The following is a 23,492-nucleotide window of genomic DNA, read 5'->3' as shown; positions in this document are numbered from 1 at the left end:
GTCTGGTTTGTGAAAACTACTTTTGTTTGAAGTTCCTGTGACGGTGGATTCAAGGACGAACCCGATTATTTTGATTCCGTGAATAATCATGAATCAAATTGCAAACAAGGCCTTGAATTGAACTGAATTTTAAGTGTGTTTCTCTGAACCATAATCACGTGAGCAGCGCAAACTTCAAATTACATTCAACTTTTGCATCCAGAAATTTGTCTACGTGGATTCTCAAATTCAGTCCTTCTATGTCACTGATAGAGGTGACTACGCGTGCTTTCACCTTTTGAGTTTAGTCCCCATATCTCAAAGCTCAAAAGAGCATTTTTGGACTACACGGGATGGAGTAGTCAAGCGATATCATGGCATTTCCTGGGAAGCCTGTGTCGCAGCTTGTAGGCTCCAATGGTAAGTACTGATATCAAAGAATCCGAAAGAAAATCGAAAAGCTTGATCGCTGACTAGAAAAAAAAAACCCCCCCGAAAAGGCCCCATCCATGCTGTCGCGTACTCAGCATCTCCAGGCACATACATTCTCACCGGCTCAGCAGACCGCTCCATCCGACTGTATAATCCACAGCCAACGACCTCTGCAGCCGATGGATCCCTACCAGAAGGCCGTCTGATCCAGACCTACTCTGCGCACGGGTACGAGGTGCTATCCCTCGCGGTGGCGGGGGACAATGCACGCTTCGCCTCGAGCGGCGGCGACCGCACCGTCTTCCTGTGGGACGTGGCGACGGCGACGACGCTGCGGCGGTTCGGCAACGACGGGCACACGAGCCGGGTCAACTGCGTCGCGTTCGGCGGGGACGGCGACTCGGTCCTCGTCAGCGGCGGCTTCGACACGACGGTCAAGCTCTGGGACTGCAAGGGCGGCGGCAACGGATCCAAGCCGATCCAGACGCTGACGGATTCGCGCGACGGCATCTCGGCGCTGGCGGTCCGCGACGCAGAAGTCGTGACGGGCAGCGTCGACGGCCGCGTCCGCACCTACGACGTCCGCATGGGCCGGTGCGTCGTCGACGTCGTCGGCCCCAGCGTCACCAGCCTCTGCCTCTCGCGCGACGGCAACGCACTCCTCGTCGGCTCGCTAGACAGCTCCCTGCGCCTCATGGACCGCGCCGCGGGGACCTGTCTGCGCACGTACCGCGCAGAGGGTAGGTGGCGGAACGAGAGCCTCCGCGTGCAGAGCTTGCTGGGCGCCGGGGAGAGGTTCGTCGTCACCGGCGACGAGCTCAGCTGCGATGTTGGCGTGGATGAGACCGCTGATCAGGACGGTAAGGTCTGGGCTTGGGATCTTCTCACTGGTGAGGTCGTCGCCACGCTCAAGGTCCCGTGGGGTGCGGCTGCGAATGGGGTTGGGGAGCGGAGGAGGCGGGCGGTCGGGCGCGATGGGAAGGAAAAGGGACGCAAGAATATCATGAGCTGTCTGGCGTGGAGGGAGGGTGGATGGGGGAACCAATTTTGCGTTGGAGGGAGCTCAGGGGTAGTAACAGTCTTTGGTACTGGATAGTTGTGCTGTGATGAGTCGAGGATGCTATGTTGTAGTATAGCATTACTCCTGCCTGGACCTACCCTGTACATGAATATGCTGGGAGTATGTGCAAAGCTTCAGCACTGGCAATTGGCTACAACTCAAGCTTAATTGGACCCTGGCATTGCTACTTGGGTCGATCGGGTAAGGCGTGGCGGAGACTTTAGACGGGTCGTGTCCTTAAAGGCTTACAGGGGATGAGCTTGGCACTTGATCCGATTGATTGATTGATCCTCTGCGTGAGCACTGGAAATTGCATCTCGGCGGGAGACAATAGAACTTTTTTTTTGGATTGTTGTTTTGTGGTTTGTGCTGCACGTAGACAGAGATTTCCTACTCATTTCTTGACTTTCTTTAAAAGAGTCTTTTCTTTTCATACTGCATTGCGTACCTATTCATTCTCTAATGCTTCGGTGTCTTACTAGAGAACCTTTTTAGGCAACTTACTCGGCGACCAGTCCACTTAAGTACTGATTCACCAAACACTCCTTCCCTGTGTGTACTGGACAGTTTGGCACTGGGGACGACCAAATATTTCCCTGCACCCTTTCGCCTAAAACATCAAGCAGCGCTCAATTCCGGAACCAGTGCAGCACTTCGAACCAAACCATCGCGACGCGCGCAGGCGCTCCACCCCCTCCCCGCCGACATGTCGTGGCTCACGGCCTTTACAGGCTTTGCCGCACCGCTATTTCTTGTCCTCTCGCCCATCTTGTCCTACAGCGACCAGGCCCTCGCGATGCACCGCCAGAAGAGCAGCGCTGGATTCAGTCTGGACATCCCCCTGATCATGATCGTGGCGTCGTTGCTGAGGTGAGAGGGGCTCTTTTTTGCAATGGAACGAACATGTTAGTCCCCTGCCTCGCGCTGACACTCGACTGCGATCGATCCTAGGATATTCTACTACCCTGGTGCCCAATTCGATAAGGCGCTCTTGGTCCAGGCGTTTGTCATGATAGCTGTGCAGGCTCTCCTGCTCAAGATCGCACTCGACAACAGGCCAGGACCGGCACACAAGGGCGGCGAGGCGGCGCTTCCCTTCACTGGCGCTCAAGATGGGTTTCGCGGCCAGCCAAGACCGTATAATTTTTGGCAGTGGAGGTCACACAAGCCGTGAGTTGGATATACAAGTCCTTTATATCGCTTTACTCGACAGCATTGGGCGTTACCCATAGCTAACGTTCTACGCGTTTGGGGTCAAAACAGTTATTGGCAGTTCATCCTCTACTTCTTCATCGCCCTCACGATCCTCGAGCTAGTCGTCTCGCCGATTCGATTTCTCTACGACATATACTCCCCGACGATCGGCTACATAGGTCTTGCGGTGGAGGCGACGCTTCCCCTTCCGCAGATGGCGGCTAACGCCCGGTCCCGGTCCTGCAAGGGCTTCCGGCCGTCGGTGGTCATCAGCTGGATCATGGGAGACGCCATGAAGATGTACTGGTTCTTCACCTCGACGACCGAGATACCTACGGCCTTCAAGGTCTGTGGAATGTTCCAGGCCGCCTGCGACTTGTTCCTGGGCGCGCAGTACCTGATGTACGGCAACGGCGAGTCGCGCTCGGCGGGCCTGGAGATGCCACGCGGCCTCGGCATCGCCAATGGGGCCGTCCCGATGCAACACATGGATGTACACAGCCCAAGCTTCACAGGCCGGATTGGTGGGGGTTTGGACGGGCCGGCGGGACGTAGAACCCCAAGCCTTTCTTCAAACAAGGACTTTGATTGATGCGCCAAATGGGTGTTGTTTAGAAGAAGAAGAAAAAATAGAATTTTCGAAGCACGTCGGAGTTTACAGATGGGTGGATAGTAGACTCTTAGGTACTGTACTGGTCAAAGAAATGGTGCAGACAGGGGACATAGTCGGAGAGGGCCACCAAGTACCACAGCCTAGGGCCGTGCACCGTGTTCAGTTGTGTGAAGGAGATACCTCCAGTCTTGTGCGGCCATCCAATGGTTCCAGCACTACATGAAAATTATTGCATCGATAAAAGCTTTAGAGTAAACCATAGAGCTTCTAGAAATACACGAACCAAATTTGATGGTTATCCTGAGGGTCGTGCATCATTTGCGGTGTTCTTGGCAAATGGGCTCAATGTATTGTAATCACTAACACGAACACTGGATTGAGATTCTACTGGGGAGCCACACACACCCGTGGCCGCAAACCTCTGATACTCTACTCTCTTTCTTCTCTCAACTAACGCAACTGTCAATTCGGTAGTACGTTCTCAGATCAAAGCCTGCAGATTTGTCTTGAAAAATCGATCATAATTTATTTTTCTCCAAAGAAGCTAAATCACATATATGGTCTTTTACTGCAAAGCCAGTACGTGAGAAAGCAAGTACCAAAACAAGGCCAACATCTTCTCACAGAGTAAGTGAGTTTTATCATATTTAACTATTGATTTTGTGTTTTACAACCGTCAATTGTACTTTGAAAATATGGCCGGCAAATCACAATAAGGCCAAAACCGATACTAAGAGACGCTGTGGCCTGGACTTACACTGGTCCGCTCACCTGCATCTCTCTTCTCTTACAGAACCTCTAGGAACGACACCAACACCAAGAACTCTGACTGATTCTCTCATAAATAATTCAAGAGCAGCTTGGTGGACCACATAACATCACTCGAGGCAGAACATCTGCCAGCTTCATTGAACCTTTTGGTTTTGCCATCACTTACTAGAGAGACCTCTCAAATAATATCCTAGCATCAATCCCAACCGAAAACTTACAACTCTCTGACACGACTTAGATTCTCTCTTACCGGTACCAAGCATTTTACCGGACAGAAGAGAGTAATACCTGTCGTCCTTCAATCACCCCTGGTCTATCCATCCAAGCAAAGTGTCGTACCAGTATCTTACGGTAAGTCGGATCTCTTTTATTTATTTTTATTTTTCCTCATTTCAGCCTTACCTTTACTTCATACCCTAAGTGTCTTCTTCACCCCAAGCAAAGCAGCTTCGCTTCCTCACTTTAAACCAGATCTCTTTGCTATATTACATTCTCCCCTCGCCTCGTAAACCCCCAAAACCTGCCGGCCGCCCATTCAAGTTGGCAACACAATATTTTATCCTCAGTCAAGTCACTTTTAAAATGTGCATCTTTCATTTGCACCATAATCCTTGACTACTTTTCATTTCCCGAACAAAGCGGCATATCAAAACCTCAGCTCCAGTTGCCTTTCTATGTCTACGGTATTCTCCTCGCTTTCAGAACCCTTGAACTCTTTTCACTCCACAAACAAAGTGGCATAAGATTAGCTCACCCTCAGTTGATTTTCTCTCTCTACGATTTCCCTCCTCACTTCACAATCCTCAACTATTATCCACTCTCCAAGTGGACTGGTATACTATTACCTTGTCCTCCGACACATCTCTCTTTTGCCTCTGCATTCTTTTACTCGCCTCAGGTATCATCCACTAGCTTCCACTCTCCAAGCAAACTGGTACGTCTTCAATCTTTCGCTCGCATTCTAATTTATGACTGCTTCTCACCCAAAAAAGTGGCACGACGTTTCCCTTGCCATCGTTTAAGTCTCTTTGTTGTATCTACGGCCTTCTCCTTTCCCTCGCTTCCCTCAACTACTTCCCACTCCTCAAGTACGTGGCTAGACGGTTATTTGAATTTCTTTTTTCAACTCTACATTGTCTGAAAAAAATTCCACCCCATTCTACTATTTCCTCTGTCATCCCATCTGCTAGACCCGGGTGTTGAATTCTCTCACAGTCAGTTGCCTGCCTCTCAGCTCAATATAATTTACCCTCTTGCGCTGCTTGGAAATATTTTCATTCCTTCCTTGGTCACTGCCACTTGTTCGGACAAAATTCACTTCCTGGACTGACACAAGAATGTTTCTCTTTTCCCTCACCTACTAGTCTTTGAACTTCTCTGCCCGTCGACCAAAAATCTTTTTACTACATCTGTTGACCAAAGATCCTACCAGACTCGACGAAAACATTTAAGCCAAGCTCTGGACTATTTCTATCAAGTCAGTTCAGTGATCAATCCCATCCCATTATCCGTCCTACTTCCTTTTTATGTTTTGCTCAGCAAACAAATCTTTACATGGTCTAACCAGCACTCCCAATATACTAGGTTGAAATACTCTAACCAAGCTTAAGATCATTTTCGCCCCCAGGACAGGTCTGTACCAATCTCCTTCTGTCACCACTTCTACTTCCTTTCATCACCTTGCCCACCCATATCAACCCTATCTGACTGGATCAAACATATTGGCAGACTTGGTGGAAATATCTAAGCACAACTTCAGATTGGTTTTACTCCCAGGTCAGTCAACATTAATTATCCTTGACGTTTTCCTTCTTTGCTTATCTTGCTCCGCACCGCAATCCCTTCCTTGCTTTACTTACCTAACCAAGCGTTTCGACAGTCTCGGGCAAGTACTTGAGCCAGGGTCTAGCGTCTCCATTTTCAGGTCAGTCCAAATCCTGCTCATGGCAGACTTTTTTCTTTCTCTCTTTACCTCACTCAACAATATCTTCTTACCTTACCCTCCTTCACCCCCACCTCGACAACCTTGGTCAAAGATTTTGGACCAGTCATTGGGCCACATTTCTGTCCTTTTATTTCCACCACCTCTCCCCTTTTCTATTTTTTTATTATTTTCAAATTCTTGCCTTCGCCCAAAAAAACCTCCTGCCGTACCTGCCTAAGTAGGCACCCATCTGTGGCTCGGCAGACTTCGTCCTACCCACCACGCCATCTTCTTCCCACCTCACCCTTCGACTACTCTTCTACTCGTACACTCAACCTTCTTTTCTTGAACCAGTATCGGTTCGACAACGCCCATCTCAGATCTTAGCCAGCGACATCAACACCAGGTACATTTCTTCTTTCTTTGTTTACTCCTCCAACCAACCATCACTTTCATGACAGCAAGACTTCAACGCAACCCTCCGGCTTTTTCTCTCATTTCTTTATTAACTTCCGTGCTTCCTTGGTCACAACTTTCCGTCACACTCCAATACACACATCAGTGAAAAATTACCTCGGCCGATCCAACCACCGCCGCCTCTCCATAACTCTTCATCCTTCCATCTCTTTCCATCCCGATCATCAGTCCTTCTGACCATTTTATTCGCGAATAGCCATCCACAGCTGGCAATATCTTCTGTCGGTCTATCAAATACACATCGGTAAGTAACCATCGCGACGTAGCTCAACAAACATCGCCGCTGTAAATTAACCATCTCTACCCGCATACGCGGCCCATCCTCATATGATCAGTACTTCTGCCATCGTCCGACAAAAGCTAACTAGAACCTTACTTGAACACAGAAACACGGACCAGCCATCAACAAGGCATCGCTTACCGACCACATACAACATGGCCCCTGCCAACTTCAAGACGTATGAGTCTCAGGCTAGGCTGCTCGCCGCAGTTCTTGCTAGTGCTCCGGAATTGAAACTCAACTTTAAGGGTACAGTTTGTCCTTTCGTCATGTCACAAGAATAAAAAACATGGCCTTCTCCATACCTTGACATACCTCCATCTTATCCCCTACCGCAAAATCCACTATTTCCTTGACCAGTCCTTGTTCTAATGTGAAGTACCATAGCCATTGCTGCTCACTATGGCTCTGATACGACCACATCTGGCATTGAACACCGCTTCCGGCCCATCAAGAAGCAGGCTGCAGCAATACGTGCCGCCGTTGCCAAGGGTAAAGACCCAAAGGATATGCAGGACATTATCGGCATGAACGAAAAGGGTACTTGTCTACATACACATACACATCCATCTACACTCACACTCACATACATACACTTCATATTTATATGTTGCCTCACTCTCTTTGTTTGACACACCGTTACATACCCCTATTCGCCTCCCTCATATCCATCTCACTCCCCATCACTACTATCAGCTTGATAAAAAAAGGGGGGGCAATAACTAACAGCGTTCATAAACCCATAGAAATCGCCAAATACTACGGCGAATCCACCCCTCATGGTCTTGAATTTCAGTTCCGGTCGGTCAAGTCGAACGCCCGCAAACTCCAAGAAGTCGCCCTGGCCGGCGGCAACACGGCTACAGCACTCGACATGACCCCCTCTACCCCGCGCAAACGCAAGGCCACAGGCTCGGCCGCCGCGACCCCAGCCTCGAAGCGGGGCAAGAAGAAGACGGCACCCAAGGTCGAAATGCTCAGCGACGATGAGTACGACCAGGACGCCGATTACGACGAGCTGGACGCCAAACCCAGCACATCTGCCCAACCTCCGATGCCTTTTGCGCCCGCCAGCGTTCTACACACCATTTCGGACGCGAACAACCGCTCTGAAAGCCCCAACGATGGCGCCGCGCGGGTGTCGGACAATTCGGCGGTCGATAACGAGCCCGTCTTGGAGCGCGAGGCGGATCCGCTCCTTTCGCTGCATTCGTGGGGCGGTTTCGACGCTGCCGAGGACGATGGCGAATGTTGAACCTTGGGCTTCGGGAATACGGTGGTATTTGATCCTGAAGTGTTTGGTTTCGGGGTTTGTTTGCGCAACGCCGTACCGAGATGAACGTACCCAGACTTCGCAGTGATTTCCTGGTTGGATTTCTTCTATGCACCCTTTTTTCTTTTTCACCCAGATTATTTTTATTATTTTGCAAGTTTTTACCGGCTTTTGCGCTGGATTCCTTTTTTATATTTACCCCTGTACTTTTCTTTTGCGTCGATTTCGGATTTTGACCTGGAGGAATTTGAGAATAAGCGCTGATTTTGCAAAAAGAAAAAGAAAACGAAAACATAAGCCTACAAAGTATTATTACCTGAGAGGACCGGATGGGATATACCCAAAAGCCTGCGATAGATTTAACCAGATTGAAAATTATTTGCCCTATTCTTTCGCATTACCTTTTGCCTCTTTCCATAAACTGATAAATTTTGAGAACACGCAAGGTAGTACAAGTCATGGGTTTCGCAGCAGTGATAAATATATTATAACAACAGAGGCGAGAGGGCAGCTAAACACACATACTCCATCGGCTAGCATAAAAAAAAGGGAGTATACAGTCCAAACCATTTGTCTTTTACCCTGTAAATGCAAATGTCTATACGCTAATTAGATGCTATTACACCACTAAATATCCCACGACGACACGTTCGGACACATGCACCAACGCGGGACCAAATATCCTAATTCTCCGGCTCCTCCTCCCGAAGGCACTCCGACACCAGCGCCATAACGGACCATATCTCGGCCTGGATCAAAAAAGCCACCATGTCCAGGATTACCAAGCGTCCGACGCTCCTCCATGACAATTCGCCGAACGGCGAAACGCCAAACACCCCCGACAGGGCGTCGGCGCCGCCCGGCCGACGGCCGATGTAGCTCCGCGCCAGCAGCCTGATGGTGACGGCCTGGAGCGGCGTGAGGAGGCAGGTGACGACGGCCCTCTGAAAGACGTCGGACGCCAGCCGGGCCGGGAAGAGGGTGTGCATGTTGGTGTTGTAGCGGACGCCGCGGTGGTCGCCGTTTGGCCCGTCGCCGCCTCGCACGCTGCCTTCCGTGGGGGCGTTGGGCCGCAGCTCGGCCGACCAGACGCCCGGAGGACCGTCCGAGGCTATCTCATCCGGGTCCCTGTCCACGTGGACCAGCGTGGCGAAGACGCGCTCTGTGCCCTCTTCGTCGTCCTCGTCGCTGTCGTAGTCCTCCGCAGCCGGCACCGAGGAGAAGGTGCCCTGCCGGCGGATGGCGGCGTGTGGAGCTTGGTCCTGGCCCCCGCCGCCCTCGCCTCCCAGGACGACGCTCTCTGGCCTCGGGACGCCGTCGGATGTGCGCCTGGGCCGGTGGAGGTTTTCTCTCAGGTGCGAGAGCAGCGGGGTCTGCTCGGGGGCGCCCGTCTGCTCCGGCCGGGGTGAGTAGTATCCGGCGCTGCGCATCTCGTCTTCCTTACTCGGCTTGGGCAGCAGTCGGTAGAACGTGTAGCCAACAAAGAGGCCCAGGATGTCCTGCAACCGCCCGGTCAGCTGGTGCGCCACGAGCGGCGCGAAGCTTATGGCCACTCCGCCGAGCCAGCTGATTACGTCCATTGGCTGGAAGGAGAGCAAGGGCGGCGGTTTCGCCACGGGGGAGTCTTCCGAGAAGAGGAGGAAAAAGGACAACCCGGGGAACCATGCGTTTCTGGGAGCGAGGCCGAGGGACTGGATGGGCATGAAAATATGCAGGTGAGCTCGTATGTACACGATTATTGCATCTAAAACCCTATTATCCACACCGAGGCTGATTAACATATTATCAAGGGGCTGAAGTTGGGATAGTTGAGACTAACGAAGACTTGACATGAGAAAACGTCTCAAAGCGAATATGATTAATGAGTTCATCTGCGATGGCGCAGGGCAGTCCAGGAAACAAGAGACCGAAGAGTGATCTTTGGCGGCGCTCGTAATAGTAGAGGTCTGCCAAAGGAACATCGTTGTATCGTTTATATGCCTGGAAAATGAGAATATGATTAGTCAGAAAACCTATTGCCACGAGATATACAAAAGTGCAGCGGTTAGTTATTCAGGGGCTTCGTAGTAGCAGACTTACCAGCATGCGGCTCTTGACACCGTCGATTCCTAAACTACCTCCATTGAGGGCATGAATTCCGACGTAGTGCATGCATGAGCCTATGTGGTCTGCATTGGCTTTAGCCTTTAACCGCTGGAACTCGGCAGCGAGCCGTTCGGCACCACCATCCTCAGGCTCGGCGACGCCGATAGCATGCATGACTTCGTTGTGCGCCCGGATCAGCTCCCTGTTAAGGCGCCTAGCCTCTGGGTTGATGGGTCTGCCCCGTTCGTCATAGGCCTGGGCAGGTAGACGGGGGTCGTGAGGACCATCTCCTTGTACTACATCATCGTAAGGAGAGCGGCCCTGTGTGGTGTGTTAGTTGAATACTTCCCAGAACTTGTGATATAGCAGGTAGGGTGTGGGACTGTATGTATGGTCTTGAGAGTAGATAGGGGGCCATTACAGGGAATGATGTATAGCAGAAGTTGGCTTACCAGGGCCAACGAGGTCAACGGCTCGGACCTCGTCATGATGTGCTGTTGAATGATGAGGGTGAAGATGAGGCCATTGGACCCAGCATCGGTAGTGGTCCCTCACGTGGCTGGACGGGATGTCACCAAAAGGTGGTCAGGTCTTTGTATGCGGTCGTAAAAATTAACGATTCTTTTATTAGCGTCTGTTTTTCTTGTTGGATCCCACCCAGTCACTTTTGCTCTAGACTAGGGCATGGATGAGCACCTATACACGCAGTTGTTGTTTGATGACGTTGAAGTCTTGAGCAATCAAAGCGCGTTAAGTGGGATTGAGCCTCATCCCTGTCGCGTCGCAACCGTCGCATCCCAGGTCCCTCCACAATCTGACGCTAAGATAACCTTAATTGCTGGTGGTTTGGCCAATTAAAATGCATCGATAACTCCACTTTTGTTGTTCGGCAGACAAAAAATTGTGAAAAGTCCAACGGCCGGCCAGCCTTTGCGCTTCTCGCAATCAAAGTGGGATGAAGCCTTGCAAATGCGCCGGCGATAGTGTCAATTGATCTACTCCGCTAGCCACGCCCCCGGCCCCTACAAATAGCAGCCATGGCTTCCAAAATGGCATTCAAGACGACCTTTGAGCCGGAAAAGGTCATCCAACCAATCTTTACCGGCGGCTCCATCGCACTGGACAATAAAGCTCAGATCTTGGCGTCTACTCTAGGAGAGGATGCAGTGCTGACCGACATCACCACGGGGAGGCACCTCGCCACAATCGAAGGAGTAAGTGACTCTCGATTTCTGCCTTTTATCAGGTGACTTGCTGACAATAAAAAAACATTAATAGGATGGCGAACCAATTTCTACCCTCACTCGTATGTACCCTGCCGGGAACAGGAACAGAAACCCCAGCTCTCAAACTTGGTCAATGACCAGACTAACCAAACCCTCGCGTCCTTGAAACAGTCACACCTTCTTCTTCACATCTAATCATAAGCTCGCGGTCACTCTCCCTAAGAATTTACACCCTCGCTATCGACCCCGACAACGCCTCGGTCGAGGCGACTCTCACGCGAACCCTCAAGCCTCATGGAACCCCCGTGGTTGTCCTGGCTGTCGACAGGACCAGCACGCTTCTTGCCACTGGCGCCGCCGACGGAGCAATCAAGGTCTGGGACATAGTTGGCGGATATGTCACCCATACCTTCCGTGGCCCGAGCGTATTGGTTTCGGCCTTGCGCTTCTTCGAGGTGGCTGCCACCGCCGAGGATATCAAGGGTCAGAAAAAGAAGAAGGGCAAGAAGAGTCAGGCTGCGCTGGAGGCAGAGAACGATGCCAACTCCACGACCGTCAACTTCAGGTTGGCATCCGGAAGCCAGGATGGAAGGATAAGGGTCTGGGACTTACACAAGCGCGCCGCAATTGGGGACCTCGAGTCGCATGTTTCAGATGTGACGGGTATCGACTACTCGGCCCAGGAGAACAGCCTCATCACTGCCAGCAGAGATAAGACGATAATCTGGTGGGATGTTAGGACTTGGCAACCTAGGAAAATTGTGCCTAGTTTGGAGCTGGTCGAGGCTGTTGGCTTCCTGGACGACGGTCGATTGGCATACTCTGCAGGTGCGAACGGTTGCGTGCGTCTATGGGAGTCTGAGACTGGCCGTGAAGTTACAAAGGAGCAGAGCCCGAGGACTGAAGGAGAGGCTTTTGTCGGCGCGGTTTATTGTGCACAACAGTCACTCTTGGTCTGCGTTCAGTCGGATCACACGCTCGTCCTGTACACAACCCCGACCGTCAACTCAGACACCATACCGGAGCTCGAACCCCTGAGCCCCACCCGCAGGATATCAGGTACCCATGACGACATCATAGACCTTGGCTACCTACTCCCGGACAGATCCCTGATGGCGCTTGCTACCAATTCTGAGGAGGTTAGGGTAGTCTCGGTTGCCCAAGAAGCAGAGGGGTCGACATACTTTGGTCAGGATGTTACTGCGCTCAAGGGCCACGAGGATATTGTCATTGCCTTGGACACAGATTGGTCGGGACATTGGCTAGCAACGGCAGCCAAGGACAACACGGCTCGTCTATGGAGGATCGACCCCGCAAACAACTCTTTTACATGCTACGCCACTTTCACTGGTCACGCCGAGTCTCTTGGAGCAATTGCACTCCCGAGGAGCATACCACCCAAATCATCACAGGCATACACGGACCCCTTAAACCACCCTCCATCTTTCTTGATTACAGGGTCGCAAGATCTTACGGTGAAGAAGTGGGAGGTTGCAAGCGTTGGGCAACAGGGTTCAAAGAAGGCATCACGGGCAGCCTTCACTAGGAAAGCACACGAAAAGGACATCAATGCTGTGGACATCAACAGCACAGGGCAACTGTTTGCCTCGGCATCTCAGGATAAGGTGGTCAAGATATGGAGCGTCCAAGAGGGCGAGGTCCAGGGTATTCTCAAGGGCCACAGAAGGGGAGTCTGGTCCGTCAGATTCGCCCCAGCCGATATGCCTATCCTGCAGGGCGAGGACGGTGCCACGTCTGCTGGTAAGGGCATCGTGCTGACGGGAAGCGGTGACAAGACCATCAAAATCTGGAGCCTCACAAGCTACACGTGCATTCGCACGTTTGAGGGCCACTCCAACAGCGTCCTAAAGGTGATCTGGCTCCCGATACCCAGCACTAAGGAGGACAACGAGGCTGCCAAGAAGAGGCCGGTGCAGTTTGCCAGTGCAGGTGGTGATGGCCTTGTCAAGGTCTGGGATGCAAACACGGGAGAGTGCGCTGCCACTCTCGATAATCACACCGATCGCGTTTGGGCGCTGGCAGTGAAACCCGGCAGCCAGCGCGGCAGCAGTGATAGCGAAGATGTGGACATGGACGGCGACAGCAACGAGCAGGTTGGCGATGCCCCTGTGCTTGCTTCAGGATCGGCCGACTCTACAATCACATTTTGGCGGGACACTTCGTCAATGACACAGCTTGCCGCAGCGAAAGCCGCGGACGAACTCGTCGAGAAGGAACAGGAGCTGCAGAACCACATGCGGGCGGGCCACTACCGCGAAGCCATCGTACTGGCACTCCAGCTCAACCACCCCGGCAGGCTGTTGTCCCTCTTCAAAACCGTCATGGAGGAGGGCAGCAACCCGGCTACAGCAGAGATGCGGCTAGAGGAGGACAGACGAAGCCTAACAGGCAGGGCTGCGGTCGATGAGGTCATCGCCACGCTGTCGGACGAGCAGCTCTCGGTCCTGCTCCTGCGTCTGCGCGACTGGAACGCCAACGCCCGGACTGCGCCCGTCGCGCAACGGATCCTGTCCGTCGTTGTGCGCAGCTACCCAGCCTCGAGGCTCGCAGGCCTGGCCGTGGCTAGGCGTCGGGCCGTCGGCGGAAAGGGAGTGGGAGAGGTGCTGGATGCGCTCAAGGCGTACACCGAACGCCACTACCGGCGTCTGGAGGAGCTGGTCGATGAAAGTTACCTGGTCGAGTATACCCTGCAGGAGATGGACAGCCTTGCGCCTCCAATGGATGTGCCGGCGATCGAGGAGACGTCGAGAGATGTTGTTATGCTGGAAACATAGGGGTTCTCGGTTCGTGTTTGCATCAAGCATGCCTACTTTGAAAGCATTTTCTGTATTTTCCCGAGTATGTACGGCGTAGTTGCAAGAAGGAATCTTTCTGAGAATTATATCAAAAGTCACCCTGTCTGGTTATTGTTAACGTCCAACTTACCTGTGACTTAAATATCCACAAATATTGGTATATACCCTGTGTTCTGGTCATTCAAAGGTTATAGCTGCTAGGTAACCCGGCGCAGACGCGAAGTACACTGTGCAAAGATGACTGCTAACTAACAAAATTGACTCGGTCCCTTTATGTTCGCTTCACCCGCTCCATCACAAATCAGATGTTAATACAGTCTCCCCCGAGAGACGAGCTAGCGTGACGCCAATATGCGACAAGGTCTGCTTTTCGGGACTTTCTTTCTTTGAAGTCTCTGTCCCAGTTCTTGCCTGTTGATGTCGTTGTTTCTTCTATTCCGCTCCTTCTTTTTTTTTGTCCATCAAGGCTTCATCGCCGACCTTATTTTTCCCATCAAGTTTTCGTCCAAGCCAACTCTGATGCCCACATTCCCTCCATTAAAAAAAAAGAAGCACAAAAAAAAAAAAAAAAAACGTTCCAAACATGAATCCAGAACCACTTCGCCTCAGAGAGAGCTTTTTTGCTTGATGCACAAACCATTCGTACTTGTAATTCACCACTGGCAGGGGGCTAGAGCGTCCTGTTGAATCCTACGTTCGGTAAGGAGGCTGACGTCCTCCCACTCCAACGGAAAGTGCGGAATAACCGTGCCGCGGTCGCACACGTGGCCGGCCAAAGCCCAAGCTGGGCTGTCGGGGTTGCTGCGTGCCTTGTCCTGGACGGCTTGGACGAGCTCGTCCATGCATGTGGAGCCGGTCGGGGTCTCGGAGAACTCGACCAAGGTCATGAACCGATCCGGCGTCGCGTCGGGCGAGCTTTTCTGCTGCCAGTCGTTGATTTCTCTCAACGGCAGCCACTTGTCGTTGTGCTCAGCGATGAGATCATCGGCGAAGCTAGAGGTGAACAGGAACATCATCTTGGAGATGTCGACGGGTGCCCTGCCGGCGTTCCTGCGGCATCGGTATTCCACTGAAATTTCCCAAATGTCAGCTGTAGTTCTGAATCGATTTGCGGCGAGAGAGAGAGAGATATATAGAGATAGGCTTGTCCTTTTCTCTTGCTTTTCTTCAGAGATTGATTGGAACTTACCATTGCTGATAATTTTGCGGATCTCATTATAAAACCCATCAAGCTGCACATCACAGTCCAACAGATTGTCAAAGCGAACGATCTTGGTCTTGGCGTCATTCGCGACAAGGAACTTGTCCAGTTTAGACAGAATCTCGTCTCCTCCCCCAAGACCTCTCGCCTCCAGGTTGAGACTGATTTCAGATCTCCTGAACAGGATATCAAACTTACGCCAGGCCGAGTTGGGGCTCTCACTGCTTCCCATTGCACAAGAAGTAGAAGAAGCCGATGTACCCATGAGCATAGCACAATACGGGGCGCTCCGCTCTGGGCCATCCTCAGAAAAGTGACTGAGTAAAAAAAAAATGCATCTGCCAGTCAGCATGGGTCTGGGTATCTGTGACTAACATTATGGTTTGGTAGTACTCACGAGCGCAGAGAGCGAATCAGTCGACGCAGTGCGTAGTTTTGCCCTTTGACTTTCCACGGCAGCTCACGGAGATTGTACAACGGCGGTATGTGGTTGAATTCAATTTCCATGGTTTTGGTGTCACAGAAATCATCTAGAGCCTCATAGAACCGACGAAGACTAGGAGGAAGAAAGACAGAGAACAAAAACAGCGTTAGTCAGCAAGTCACAGAAAAAAATGATACTAAAGAGATCTGTTTTTTTTTTTTTTTGAGTAGCAAAGAAGTGCGTGATGTGCAGGAAAATATCTGAGTTGAATGGGACGCGACTTACGAGTCTCTCATGAAAACGGTGAGGTGAGGTGCCAGAAGAGAAAGCCTCTCGGCAGTGCACCAGTCCGCCATTGGTCCTGGGTCTTGTGAAAGCTGCAGAGGAATCGGCAATGATGGCCTCCTCCAGAGCTCCATGGGGATGCATCGAGGGTCGGCGCCTGTCCACAGGACGAAGTCAAAAAGTTGATCCCGATCTTCCTTCTCCAGTTCCGGGGTCTTTGCAGCGATGTAGACCAGCAACGGAATGTTGTCGGGGCTTCTGCGGTTGAGGTTTTGGTACCCAGATAGGGAAATGCTCTCTATTACTTCGAGTGCAAGACGGGAGTTGAGGGCGAGGAACGGCAAAGCGAACTCCTTGGCGTCCTTTTCCGGTATTTCCTGCTTTAGCTTGAGATCTTCTGGCAACTCCCCTCCAACAGCATTGCCGATGATGTCGGGCCGTTTAAAGTAATCTACCGAGTAGTTGGCGTCAACATGATAAATGCACGACCGCAGTTGGGCCTCACTTCTGATTCTGAAGTTGGAAAGCGGCCCCCGGGGTGCCGTGACATTTCTGATCCCACGTCTCCTCACGGAGATGTGGGCTTGGGTGCTCATCTTTCCTCGATTTAACCTGACTGTAAAGATTGAGGTGAGATTTTGTTTTTGGGATATCTGAGGGCGAGTTAAGGTCAGCGTGAGGACAGTGTGACGACAATCGCTATGAACCTGCCCGATTACTGTTGACTGGAAGAGAATTTGAGAACAATGTTTGTCGAGCATTACAATTTATACCTGCAACCGACCCTTACCAACAAACAGGTCGCAGCCAACAAACGCCCAGTTGGGAGTTGGCACGTCAAGACAAAGGTACAAAATTGTTTCCATATGAAACCATATTGGGATCTAGGTACATACCTATGCACCAAGTTTGTGTCAACAATTGCATGTGTCTAAATGCGTTCAAATCACCATTTCGTTTGTATAAGTGCTATATTATACCACTTATATTTCAAAGTCGAGTCCAGCTTGCCACCTAGTCTCCAGTAGTAAAGCTGGCTATGGAAAAGAAAAAGAAGAAGAAACAAGAACGCCAAAAAAAGAGCATAACAAAAAACCAAACGTATACTCATAACTCCCATGCCGCGGATGCAGACGCCCATCCGTGAGAACAAAAAGTGGGAAAATCAAAAGCTGAAAGAGTAAACGCCTAATGTACTCACTGTCTTCGCCTCTAAGCCAAATTACAAAGAAATTTATTTACCACTTTCCTCAAGTCATCCGCTTCATAAGATCTCCTTCAGCTTTGCCTTTTGCTCGGGAGTCAAGTATGTGGGGAATTTGACGTTGTACTTGACAACAAAGTTTCCCCTCTGGCCAGGCTTCTTGGAAATTGGCATTCCGAGCCCAGGGTACGTGTCGCGAGATCCTGGCTGCGTAGGCCCTGCCTTGTCGATTTGCAGCTGCTTCCCGTCGATGGTTGTGATTGTGCGCTTCCAGCCCGTCAGAGCCTCCTTGAGCTCTAGGTCGACCTCGTGGACGACGTCATCACCCTCGCGAGTGTAGAGCGGATGTTTTTTCTATAAAAATTATGTCAGTATTTGAATTCCCCCATCAAGATGAGTCATTGACGTATAGCAAACTTACCTCCTCTACGATAAAGACCAAATCCTGCTGGCCGCCTTCCTCCTGGTCACCCACGCCCTTGAAGCGGATCTTGCTACCCTTCTTCAAACCAGGCTTGATGGGGACCTCAAGAACCGTGTCGGTCGTGGTACGCTTTCCTGAGTCGTCAAACATCTTGCGCTTGATCTTCATTTTCTTGTTCGTGCCGTTGTACATCTCCTCCAGCGTCACCGGCAGGGGACGCTCGACCGTTGTGATCTCAGGCGTGGGTTGCCTTTGTGACCTCGCACCACCACCGGGCGCGGAATCGCCAAACGACGTCCGCATGCGCGGACCTCCCCTCGAAGAGCGAGCACCCCCGCCGAGGATGTCTTCAAGGTCTTCGGGGTTCAAGCCACCCATGCCGCCACCGCCACCGCCACCGGCCTGCCTGAAGAAATCTGAAAAGACGGAATCGGGATTGCTGAAACTGAAACCCCCGCCGTTGGTCGAAAAGCGGAAGGTGCCGCCACTGCCGGGACCGCCAAAGCCGAAGCTCTGGAAGCCGCCAGGCATTCCACCAGCACCGCCACCAGCAAAGGGATTGCCGCCCTCAGTGTCCATGGGCACGCCTCCGCGTAGGAGGAATTCAAGTCCATACTGGTCGTAGGTCTTGCGCTTTTCTGGATCCGATAGAATCTCGTATGCTTGAGATACCTCCTTGAACTTTTCTGCAGCATCTGGGTTGTTCTTATTCTTGTCGGGGTGCCACTTGAGTGCTTGTTTCCTAAGCAACGCAAAAGCAAAGATATTGGTTAGCTGTGGGTTCAACTGAAGGTCCATATACGTGACATTAGTGAATGGATGAGAACTACACGGTAGTCTTACCTGTATCCCTTCTTAATATCGTCTTGTGAGGCATCGGGCTTGATGCCCAGTGCGTCGTAAAGCTTCGTTTCCTTCACCATATTTCCTGCTCGTGTGACAAGAGACTTGGTGCAGGTGTATTAAATATTCTCGCTCAGGCGAGGAGAATGGGAATATATCGTCCTTGGTATATTGTGTTCCAAAGACAGGGTCGACTGGTTTTGCGTTTTTTGCACAGTCGTTGTCTTGTTAATGTTGACGTTGACGTCTGTTTGCTGGTGACTTTGCTACTTTGCCAAGTCCAAGCTCACCGATGACGATTGTTGAATCGCTCGATGTGTGTAGGTAGGTATGTAAGGTGAATGTAGGCTTGTGAGAGCTTAGCAAGCCGGAATCTACTGAAAAAGAGCTCGATTAACCAGGTTACAAATTAACGCGAGTTAAATGTAGTACAATGCGGAAAAAAAGAAAATGTCTGCAGACAGAAATCTCTGAAAGCAGTTGAGCAGATGCAGGTGGTGGTTGAAGAGAGAATGGTCGTCTGGTGAGAGCGGTGGGCCGATCGATGCCACCCCCACAGCTTGTAGAAGGCCGATTCGATTCGACAGTTCCAGCAACTTCCATAGGTGAAAAGCTGGGGGTACAAGCTGTGACGTACCCGCGGCCCGGCGGGGTGACTGTCACTTGCAAAAACATCCAAAAAAGCAAATTGAATCATTGATGATTGCGTGCAGCGTAGAAAATAAAAGAAAGCGTCGAATAGAATCGAAACTTGATTTATTTCGCTAATTCCTCTGATCGAATGCGCTGGTATATACTCTGTAGTTTTTTTTTTTTTTTTTTTTTACACAATTGAGACCGAAATTCCCTGGGAGGCGGGTACGTACCTATCATGTACCAGTAGTAAAATTTTCCCTCCGTTGGTTATCAGATTGGATCACCCTAAGAATGGGAAGCTGCTCTTTAAATTCCCCTTTCTGGCGGTGATGAATTGAAGCGGTGCTATCCGCATGGGCAATCGCGGGGTTGCTAAGATGGGGATGAAAAAAATGTAAAGCCATGGATTGCTAACCTAAGCAAGCCAAGATCCAGTGTTTTGCTTGCTCAGCTCAGCGTGGCTAATTTGGGGCTGGTACAGCACTGCAGAGTTTCAGAGTTGTGGCTGAGCCTCAACTCCTCAATTTGTCAATTCCAACTGGTCAAAGGCCCTTTGCCTTAAGTTCCTTGACCTGAACTGGCCGCAGTTGGCAGTCTTGTCAGCGCAGATGTTTCGGTATTCAGGTTTGGATGTTCCATGCAAGAAGTAAATGATATCATCGCAAAAAGAACCAATGCAGAGGAACTGGGTAGTTATACAACCTTGCAATGCTCTGCCTGCCGTAGAAGATTTGCACTTTCTGGCGAACGCGCAAATACCTGCTTTAACCCATGCGCAAAACGCCAGAATTCATGGCGCTAAGGTAATTAATGGTCTGATGCTGCCATGTAAGCACGAATGCAGGTTTTAGATACCAGTCGCCTGGAATATTCCAAAGAAAAAGAATGCAAGAGCAATGGAGGGGAAAAGATTTATATACCTTATTTATCATCCAAAGTTCGTTGACACCAGTTCTGCCGGCTCAATTGCATGGTAAATAAAATCCAGGTTCCTGCACCAATGTGCATTCAAGGACTAGGTTCGCGGGGTTACTATATACATACTTCGTAGTACGTGTCGATGGGTGGATCACGATCTTCTGCAAGTGGTACCACGTATGCGAATTGAGATCCTCGTCGCTACCTGGTAAATAATTTCACAAGGACCAGGCAAGTAATTATATCAAGTGCACGACAATGACTAGCTGTAATAGAGTATTTACTAATTCTGGTATACAAATCTGGGAGTGAGTCTATCGCGAACGGATGGAGCCGAAAGCCAGCTTCGGCGTGTGCCTGTGCCTGGTTGGTTGGATGGGGCGGTTCGGGGAAAAAAACAAAAACCTGACACGGGAATGTGGCATTTCTAATCCGGCGCTCCGGTGTCTACCGGCGTGGCCCAAGCACACAAGGACGAAAACCATGGATCGTCGGCCGGCCCTACCTTGCAGGACCTTTTACAACTTTCTCCGGCACGAGTTCCACTCTATTTGCGACACCGACGCCCTGGGACGACCGTATCTTTCCGTGCCTGGTCGATTTATTAACTAAGCAGAGCCATTCAGTTACTTGATCGCGACGAGACAGCCAGCTTGAGCTGGGTCGATAAACCGGGCATCAAAAGAAACAAGACATCATACGTTTGCGGGCCAGAAGGGGGTGAGAGGTGATCCTTGGTGGAAACTCTCAGTTCCGAGATAAAAGTGGCGACGAACTGCCGTCGCTGGGACAACCACAGGTGTCGACTGAGATTGGCTCGATAGTCAGAGATGCTAAACAATTCTTCCAAGATCGGTTGAGTGCACAGACATATGTTTACGCAAATCTCTATCCTCTTCAAGCAAGTCAAACAGCCTTATTACATACAGCAGATTGAGGGTACATGGGAAAATATGCAATAGCAAGCGGAGTTGGTGGCACACTTAGCCCCACGTCACATTCCCGCAATCAAGCCTGACGACGGAGGGATGTGCCGCCATGGGATTCACGAATTCTGTCTCCCCTAATGGCCGGATGAGGTTTGGTGTGTGGTTTCGTGGTGTATGTACTAAGCTGCGGCTGGTGACGATGACCTCGTCCTTGTTTGTCTCGGCGATCCAACCGCTGATGGAGGCGGGAACGTCATGAGGCGAGTTGGACCCTACGTGCAGGATGGGATGGACATCGGCTCTTGCGACACCTCACATGGCATTTGGTCCGGACCGGCAACTTACGGCGCCGCTGTGACCAATCGGCCTTTCATCTCACTGGCAAACTGGATATTGCTTGTATTCCGTGATGGAATCATTATCCAGTAGTACCAATACTAAGGATGATATTTGATCGACATTGATGCGTTAGGTTTGAGTCAGTTACCACACCATTGGTTGGGCTGCCATTCAACATCAAAGAGCGGCCGACGGAGATTTGGACGAGCACCGCGTCCTAGTTCAGCCCTGTCAGAAAATCCAAGCTGCTATTCGCGGCTTGCAAACCTCATCAAAAATTAAGTCATACTGTGCTGCCGGGAGACGGCCGGGGCTTGGCGCAACGGACCCCCCATTGTTGCCACCAATGTGTGGGACCATGATGTCATCAAGCCTTGCATGCAAATCTGGCAGTGTAAATCCCATCAAGAATTGCGGGTGGGATTAAAACATTTGGAATTTACTGATTAGCGCTACCGAAAGGGGTCTCCAGAATTTTTTTGTTTGCTTCTTTTCGTCGCCCATCTAGAAGCCTCATCCCTTTTGCTATTGGTAAAAATACAGATAAGCACAATTTTAGGGGTCCTAACGAGGGAGTAAAAAACAAAACCCACATCTAATACCAGCCAAAAGGCGGTGGCGCTTAAGGGGTGGTGTAAAAATAAGCGTCCCCTCCCCTTTGCTTCCCCCGCACACTAGCCGGGATTGACGTCGTTTCCCTTCTGTCGCATATCGGAGATGTAGCCGACTCCGCCAACGAAGGGGGGAGAAGGGATGGGACCCCTTTTCTTTCCAAGGCGGGTTTAAGGCGGCACTGGCAACGGAGTTGAGATGAAATCCATGGCGGCAGGCAATTTTATCACACCAAAAAAACTGCCTAGACGCCTACATACCCAGATGGTGAAAAATAAAATAAAGTTTAATTAGAAACTTGTCCATGGTAAAGAAATTTCACTTTGGCAAGCCCCGTGCTCATTGCACGCGCACCAACGTATATCGTGCAATAACTACCTAACTGCACGTTGAGGTAGTTAATATTCCATTACCGTGTGCAACCCCAACATTTGCGCAGCATTTCTGTCTGGATAATGACACGCAAAAAAGCATGATGATGAATGAGGCGAACACTGCACTGCCATTTACGGATAGAGGGAATTTTATTGGTGTGGGGTCATTTAGACGCAACGAGATCCCAAAGGCCTGCCCCTTCCCGAACAAGGGAGCAAGGGAAGACGACATTCGAGGCGGTAATTCACTTTCTCACCAAGGGGTCCAAAATGACGCAACGGCCACAAATTTTGCCCACAACTTCAGGTGTTGCAGATCCCGTTTAGATACTCACGCAGTTGTGTCATTGAGACGAACCACCATACGAAACAGCAGAAACACATCATCAAATTCGAATTTGGAAAAAAAAAGGACTGTTGGAAATTGGCGAGCCATTTCCCGTGGTAGCAGTACTACCCCGGCCTTGCCCGTCAACGTAAGTCGGGTGGCCCAGTCGACTACACAATCAGACCGAAGGTGTAAGCCAGAGTGCAACCCGTAGATCCACATGAGGTCAACATTGGCCACTCTATGCCCACCGTCGTTTGCAACACTTACGGCTGCTTGCCTTTGTTTTCTATCAGAAAAAAAATCCTTATTATGAGATGTTTTGTGTTTTTAGGTCGCGAGCTGAGAGTGCAGTGGCCAATGAAATGACATAGCTTATGACTTCAGCGATTTGCAGGGTCCTTTCCTTTTGTGGACAAGACCGAAATCAGCCTGTCGCTTTGATTGCACGCCGCGCCGCGCCTGTCTTTCTTCTCTTTTTTTGCCTTACGTGAGCTAGGTAGGTATCTAAGCAAAATTTCCTACCTTAGCGGATCAACTCTATCAACGCACATGTATCTCTCTCGCACGGCCAAAGCACTTGTGTCAAGCTAATCTAGTGGAATGTCATTGTTGAATACATAGGTGAGTAGCTAACTAAAGAAAAGGTGCCGAAGAGAAATAGGCTGGGAAAAAAGGCAAACAAAAAAAAAAGCCCATGATTTCAGCCTGCAGTTTTCGCTATCAACTAGGTAAGGTACCTACCTAGCAAGCTAACTTCAAAGGTCAAGCTCCGAAGGATCAGCACTTGTTACGCCATTTCGTGCCCCAAAGAAACGGCAGCTCACTCCTCTTTGTCGATCACT

The 23,492-nt window shown here is 50.7% G+C and overlaps 7 protein-coding genes across 7 annotated transcripts; 4 read left to right on the top strand and 3 right to left on the bottom strand.

The window, feature by feature from the left end:
- Positions 1–60: 60 nt before the first annotated feature.
- PgNI_03391 (uncharacterized protein) lies at positions 61–1,507 on the top strand (the record flags this gene model as incomplete). Its single annotated transcript, XM_031123446.1, has 2 exons — positions 61–399; positions 480–1,507. Exons 1-2 carry the CDS (start codon positions 354–356, stop codon positions 1,505–1,507), a joined length of 1,074 nt encoding a protein of 357 aa, XP_030984248.1. The 5' UTR covers positions 61–353.
- Positions 1,508–1,825: 318 nt separating this feature from the next.
- PgNI_03390 (uncharacterized protein) lies at positions 1,826–3,558 on the top strand. The gene is made up of 3 exons (XM_031123445.1): positions 1,826–2,341; positions 2,423–2,641; positions 2,735–3,558. Exons 1-3 carry the CDS (start codon positions 2,178–2,180, stop codon positions 3,255–3,257), a joined length of 906 nt encoding a protein of 301 aa, XP_030984247.1. The 5' UTR covers positions 1,826–2,177; the 3' UTR covers positions 3,258–3,558.
- A 181-nt stretch (positions 3,559–3,739) lies between these two features.
- PgNI_03389 (uncharacterized protein) lies at positions 3,740–8,388 on the top strand. The gene is made up of 11 exons (XM_031123444.1): positions 3,740–3,905; positions 4,133–4,400; positions 5,482–5,526; positions 5,634–5,681; positions 5,778–5,825; positions 5,929–5,973; positions 6,328–6,379; positions 6,647–6,694; positions 6,837–6,979; positions 7,118–7,270; positions 7,477–8,388. The coding sequence occupies exons 9-11, from the start codon at positions 6,886–6,888 to the stop codon at positions 7,983–7,985; spliced, it is 756 nt and encodes a 251-aa protein (XP_030985546.1). The 5' UTR covers positions 3,740–3,905; positions 4,133–4,400; positions 5,482–5,526; positions 5,634–5,681; positions 5,778–5,825; positions 5,929–5,973; positions 6,328–6,379; positions 6,647–6,694; positions 6,837–6,885; the 3' UTR covers positions 7,986–8,388.
- A 78-nt stretch (positions 8,389–8,466) lies between these two features.
- PgNI_03388 (uncharacterized protein) lies at positions 8,467–10,823 on the bottom strand. Its single transcript, XM_031123443.1, has 4 exons — positions 10,541–10,823; positions 10,083–10,409; positions 9,823–9,983; positions 8,467–9,755 (listed from the first exon to the last, which is right to left on the bottom strand). The coding sequence occupies exons 1-4, from the start codon at positions 10,574–10,576 to the stop codon at positions 8,687–8,689; spliced, it is 1,593 nt and encodes a 530-aa protein (XP_030985547.1). The 5' UTR covers positions 10,577–10,823; the 3' UTR covers positions 8,467–8,686.
- Positions 10,824–11,044: 221 nt separating this feature from the next.
- Positions 11,045–14,281, top strand: PgNI_03387 (uncharacterized protein). The gene is made up of 3 exons (XM_031123442.1): positions 11,045–11,302; positions 11,367–11,394; positions 11,486–14,281. The coding sequence occupies exons 1-3, from the start codon at positions 11,126–11,128 to the stop codon at positions 14,107–14,109; spliced, it is 2,829 nt and encodes a 942-aa protein (XP_030984388.1). The 5' UTR covers positions 11,045–11,125; the 3' UTR covers positions 14,110–14,281.
- Positions 14,282–14,783: 502 nt separating this feature from the next.
- Positions 14,784–16,636, bottom strand: PgNI_03386 (uncharacterized protein; the record flags this gene model as incomplete). Its single annotated transcript, XM_031123441.1, has 4 exons — positions 14,784–15,199; positions 15,320–15,648; positions 15,729–15,887; positions 16,041–16,636. The coding sequence occupies 4 exons, from the start codon at positions 16,634–16,636 to the stop codon at positions 14,784–14,786; spliced, it is 1,500 nt and encodes a 499-aa protein (XP_030984389.1).
- Positions 16,637–16,987: 351 nt separating this feature from the next.
- On the bottom strand, positions 16,988–18,997 carry PgNI_03385 (uncharacterized protein). The gene is made up of 3 exons (XM_031123440.1): positions 18,512–18,997; positions 17,666–18,410; positions 16,988–17,598 (listed from the first exon to the last, which is right to left on the bottom strand). The coding sequence occupies exons 1-3, from the start codon at positions 18,589–18,591 to the stop codon at positions 17,305–17,307; spliced, it is 1,119 nt and encodes a 372-aa protein (XP_030985550.1). The 5' UTR covers positions 18,592–18,997; the 3' UTR covers positions 16,988–17,304.
- Positions 18,998–23,492: the final 4,495 nt, after the last annotated feature.

Source organism: Pyricularia grisea, assembly GCF_004355905.1.
Source record: "Pyricularia grisea strain NI907 chromosome Unknown Pyricularia_grisea_NI907_Scaffold_2, whole genome shotgun sequence".
Classification (NCBI taxonomy): Eukaryota; Fungi; Ascomycota; class Sordariomycetes; order Magnaporthales; family Pyriculariaceae; genus Pyricularia; species Pyricularia grisea.
This window is presented reverse-complemented; position numbering and strand designations above follow the sequence as displayed.

Coding starts and splice junctions, on each gene's coding strand:
- PgNI_03389 (XM_031123444.1), top strand. CDS start 6,886: ATGGCCCCTGCCAACTTCAAGACGTATGAGTCTCAGGCTAGGCTGCTC. Junction 6,980..7,117: donor ATTGAAACTCAACTTTAAGG/GTACAGTTTGTC, acceptor GAAGTACCATAG/CCATTGCTGCTCACTATGGC. Junction 7,271..7,476: donor TATCGGCATGAACGAAAAGG/GTACTTGTCTAC, acceptor ATAAACCCATAG/AAATCGCCAAATACTACGGC.
- PgNI_03388 (XM_031123443.1), bottom strand. CDS start 10,576: ATGACGAGGTCCGAGCCGTTGACCTCGTTGGCCCTG. Junction 9,984..10,082: donor GTGTCAAGAGCCGCATGCTG/GTAAGTCTGCTA, acceptor CTCATTTTCCAG/GCATATAAACGATACAACGA. Junction 9,756..9,822: donor TTTTCTCATGTCAAGTCTTC/GTTAGTCTCAAC, acceptor TGTGGATAATAG/GGTTTTAGATGCAATAATCG.
- PgNI_03390 (XM_031123445.1), top strand. CDS start 2,178: ATGTCGTGGCTCACGGCCTTTACAGGCTTTGCCGCACCGCTATTTCTT. Junction 2,342..2,422: donor ATCGTGGCGTCGTTGCTGAG/GTGAGAGGGGCT, acceptor GATCGATCCTAG/GATATTCTACTACCCTGGTG. Junction 2,642..2,734: donor CAGTGGAGGTCACACAAGCC/GTGAGTTGGATA, acceptor GGGTCAAAACAG/TTATTGGCAGTTCATCCTCT.
- PgNI_03385 (XM_031123440.1), bottom strand. CDS start 18,591: ATGGTGAAGGAAACGAAGCTTTACGACGCACTGGGCATCAAGCCCGAT. Junction 18,411..18,511: donor GATATTAAGAAGGGATACAG/GTAAGACTACCG, acceptor TGCGTTGCTTAG/GAAACAAGCACTCAAGTGGC. Junction 17,599..17,665: donor TGGTCTTTATCGTAGAGGAG/GTAAGTTTGCTA, acceptor TAATTTTTATAG/AAAAAACATCCGCTCTACAC.
- PgNI_03387 (XM_031123442.1), top strand. CDS start 11,126: ATGGCTTCCAAAATGGCATTCAAGACGACCTTTGAGCCGGAAAAGGTC. Junction 11,303..11,366: donor ACCTCGCCACAATCGAAGGA/GTAAGTGACTCT, acceptor AAACATTAATAG/GATGGCGAACCAATTTCTAC. Junction 11,395..11,485: donor ACCAATTTCTACCCTCACTC/GTATGTACCCTG, acceptor TCCTTGAAACAG/TCACACCTTCTTCTTCACAT.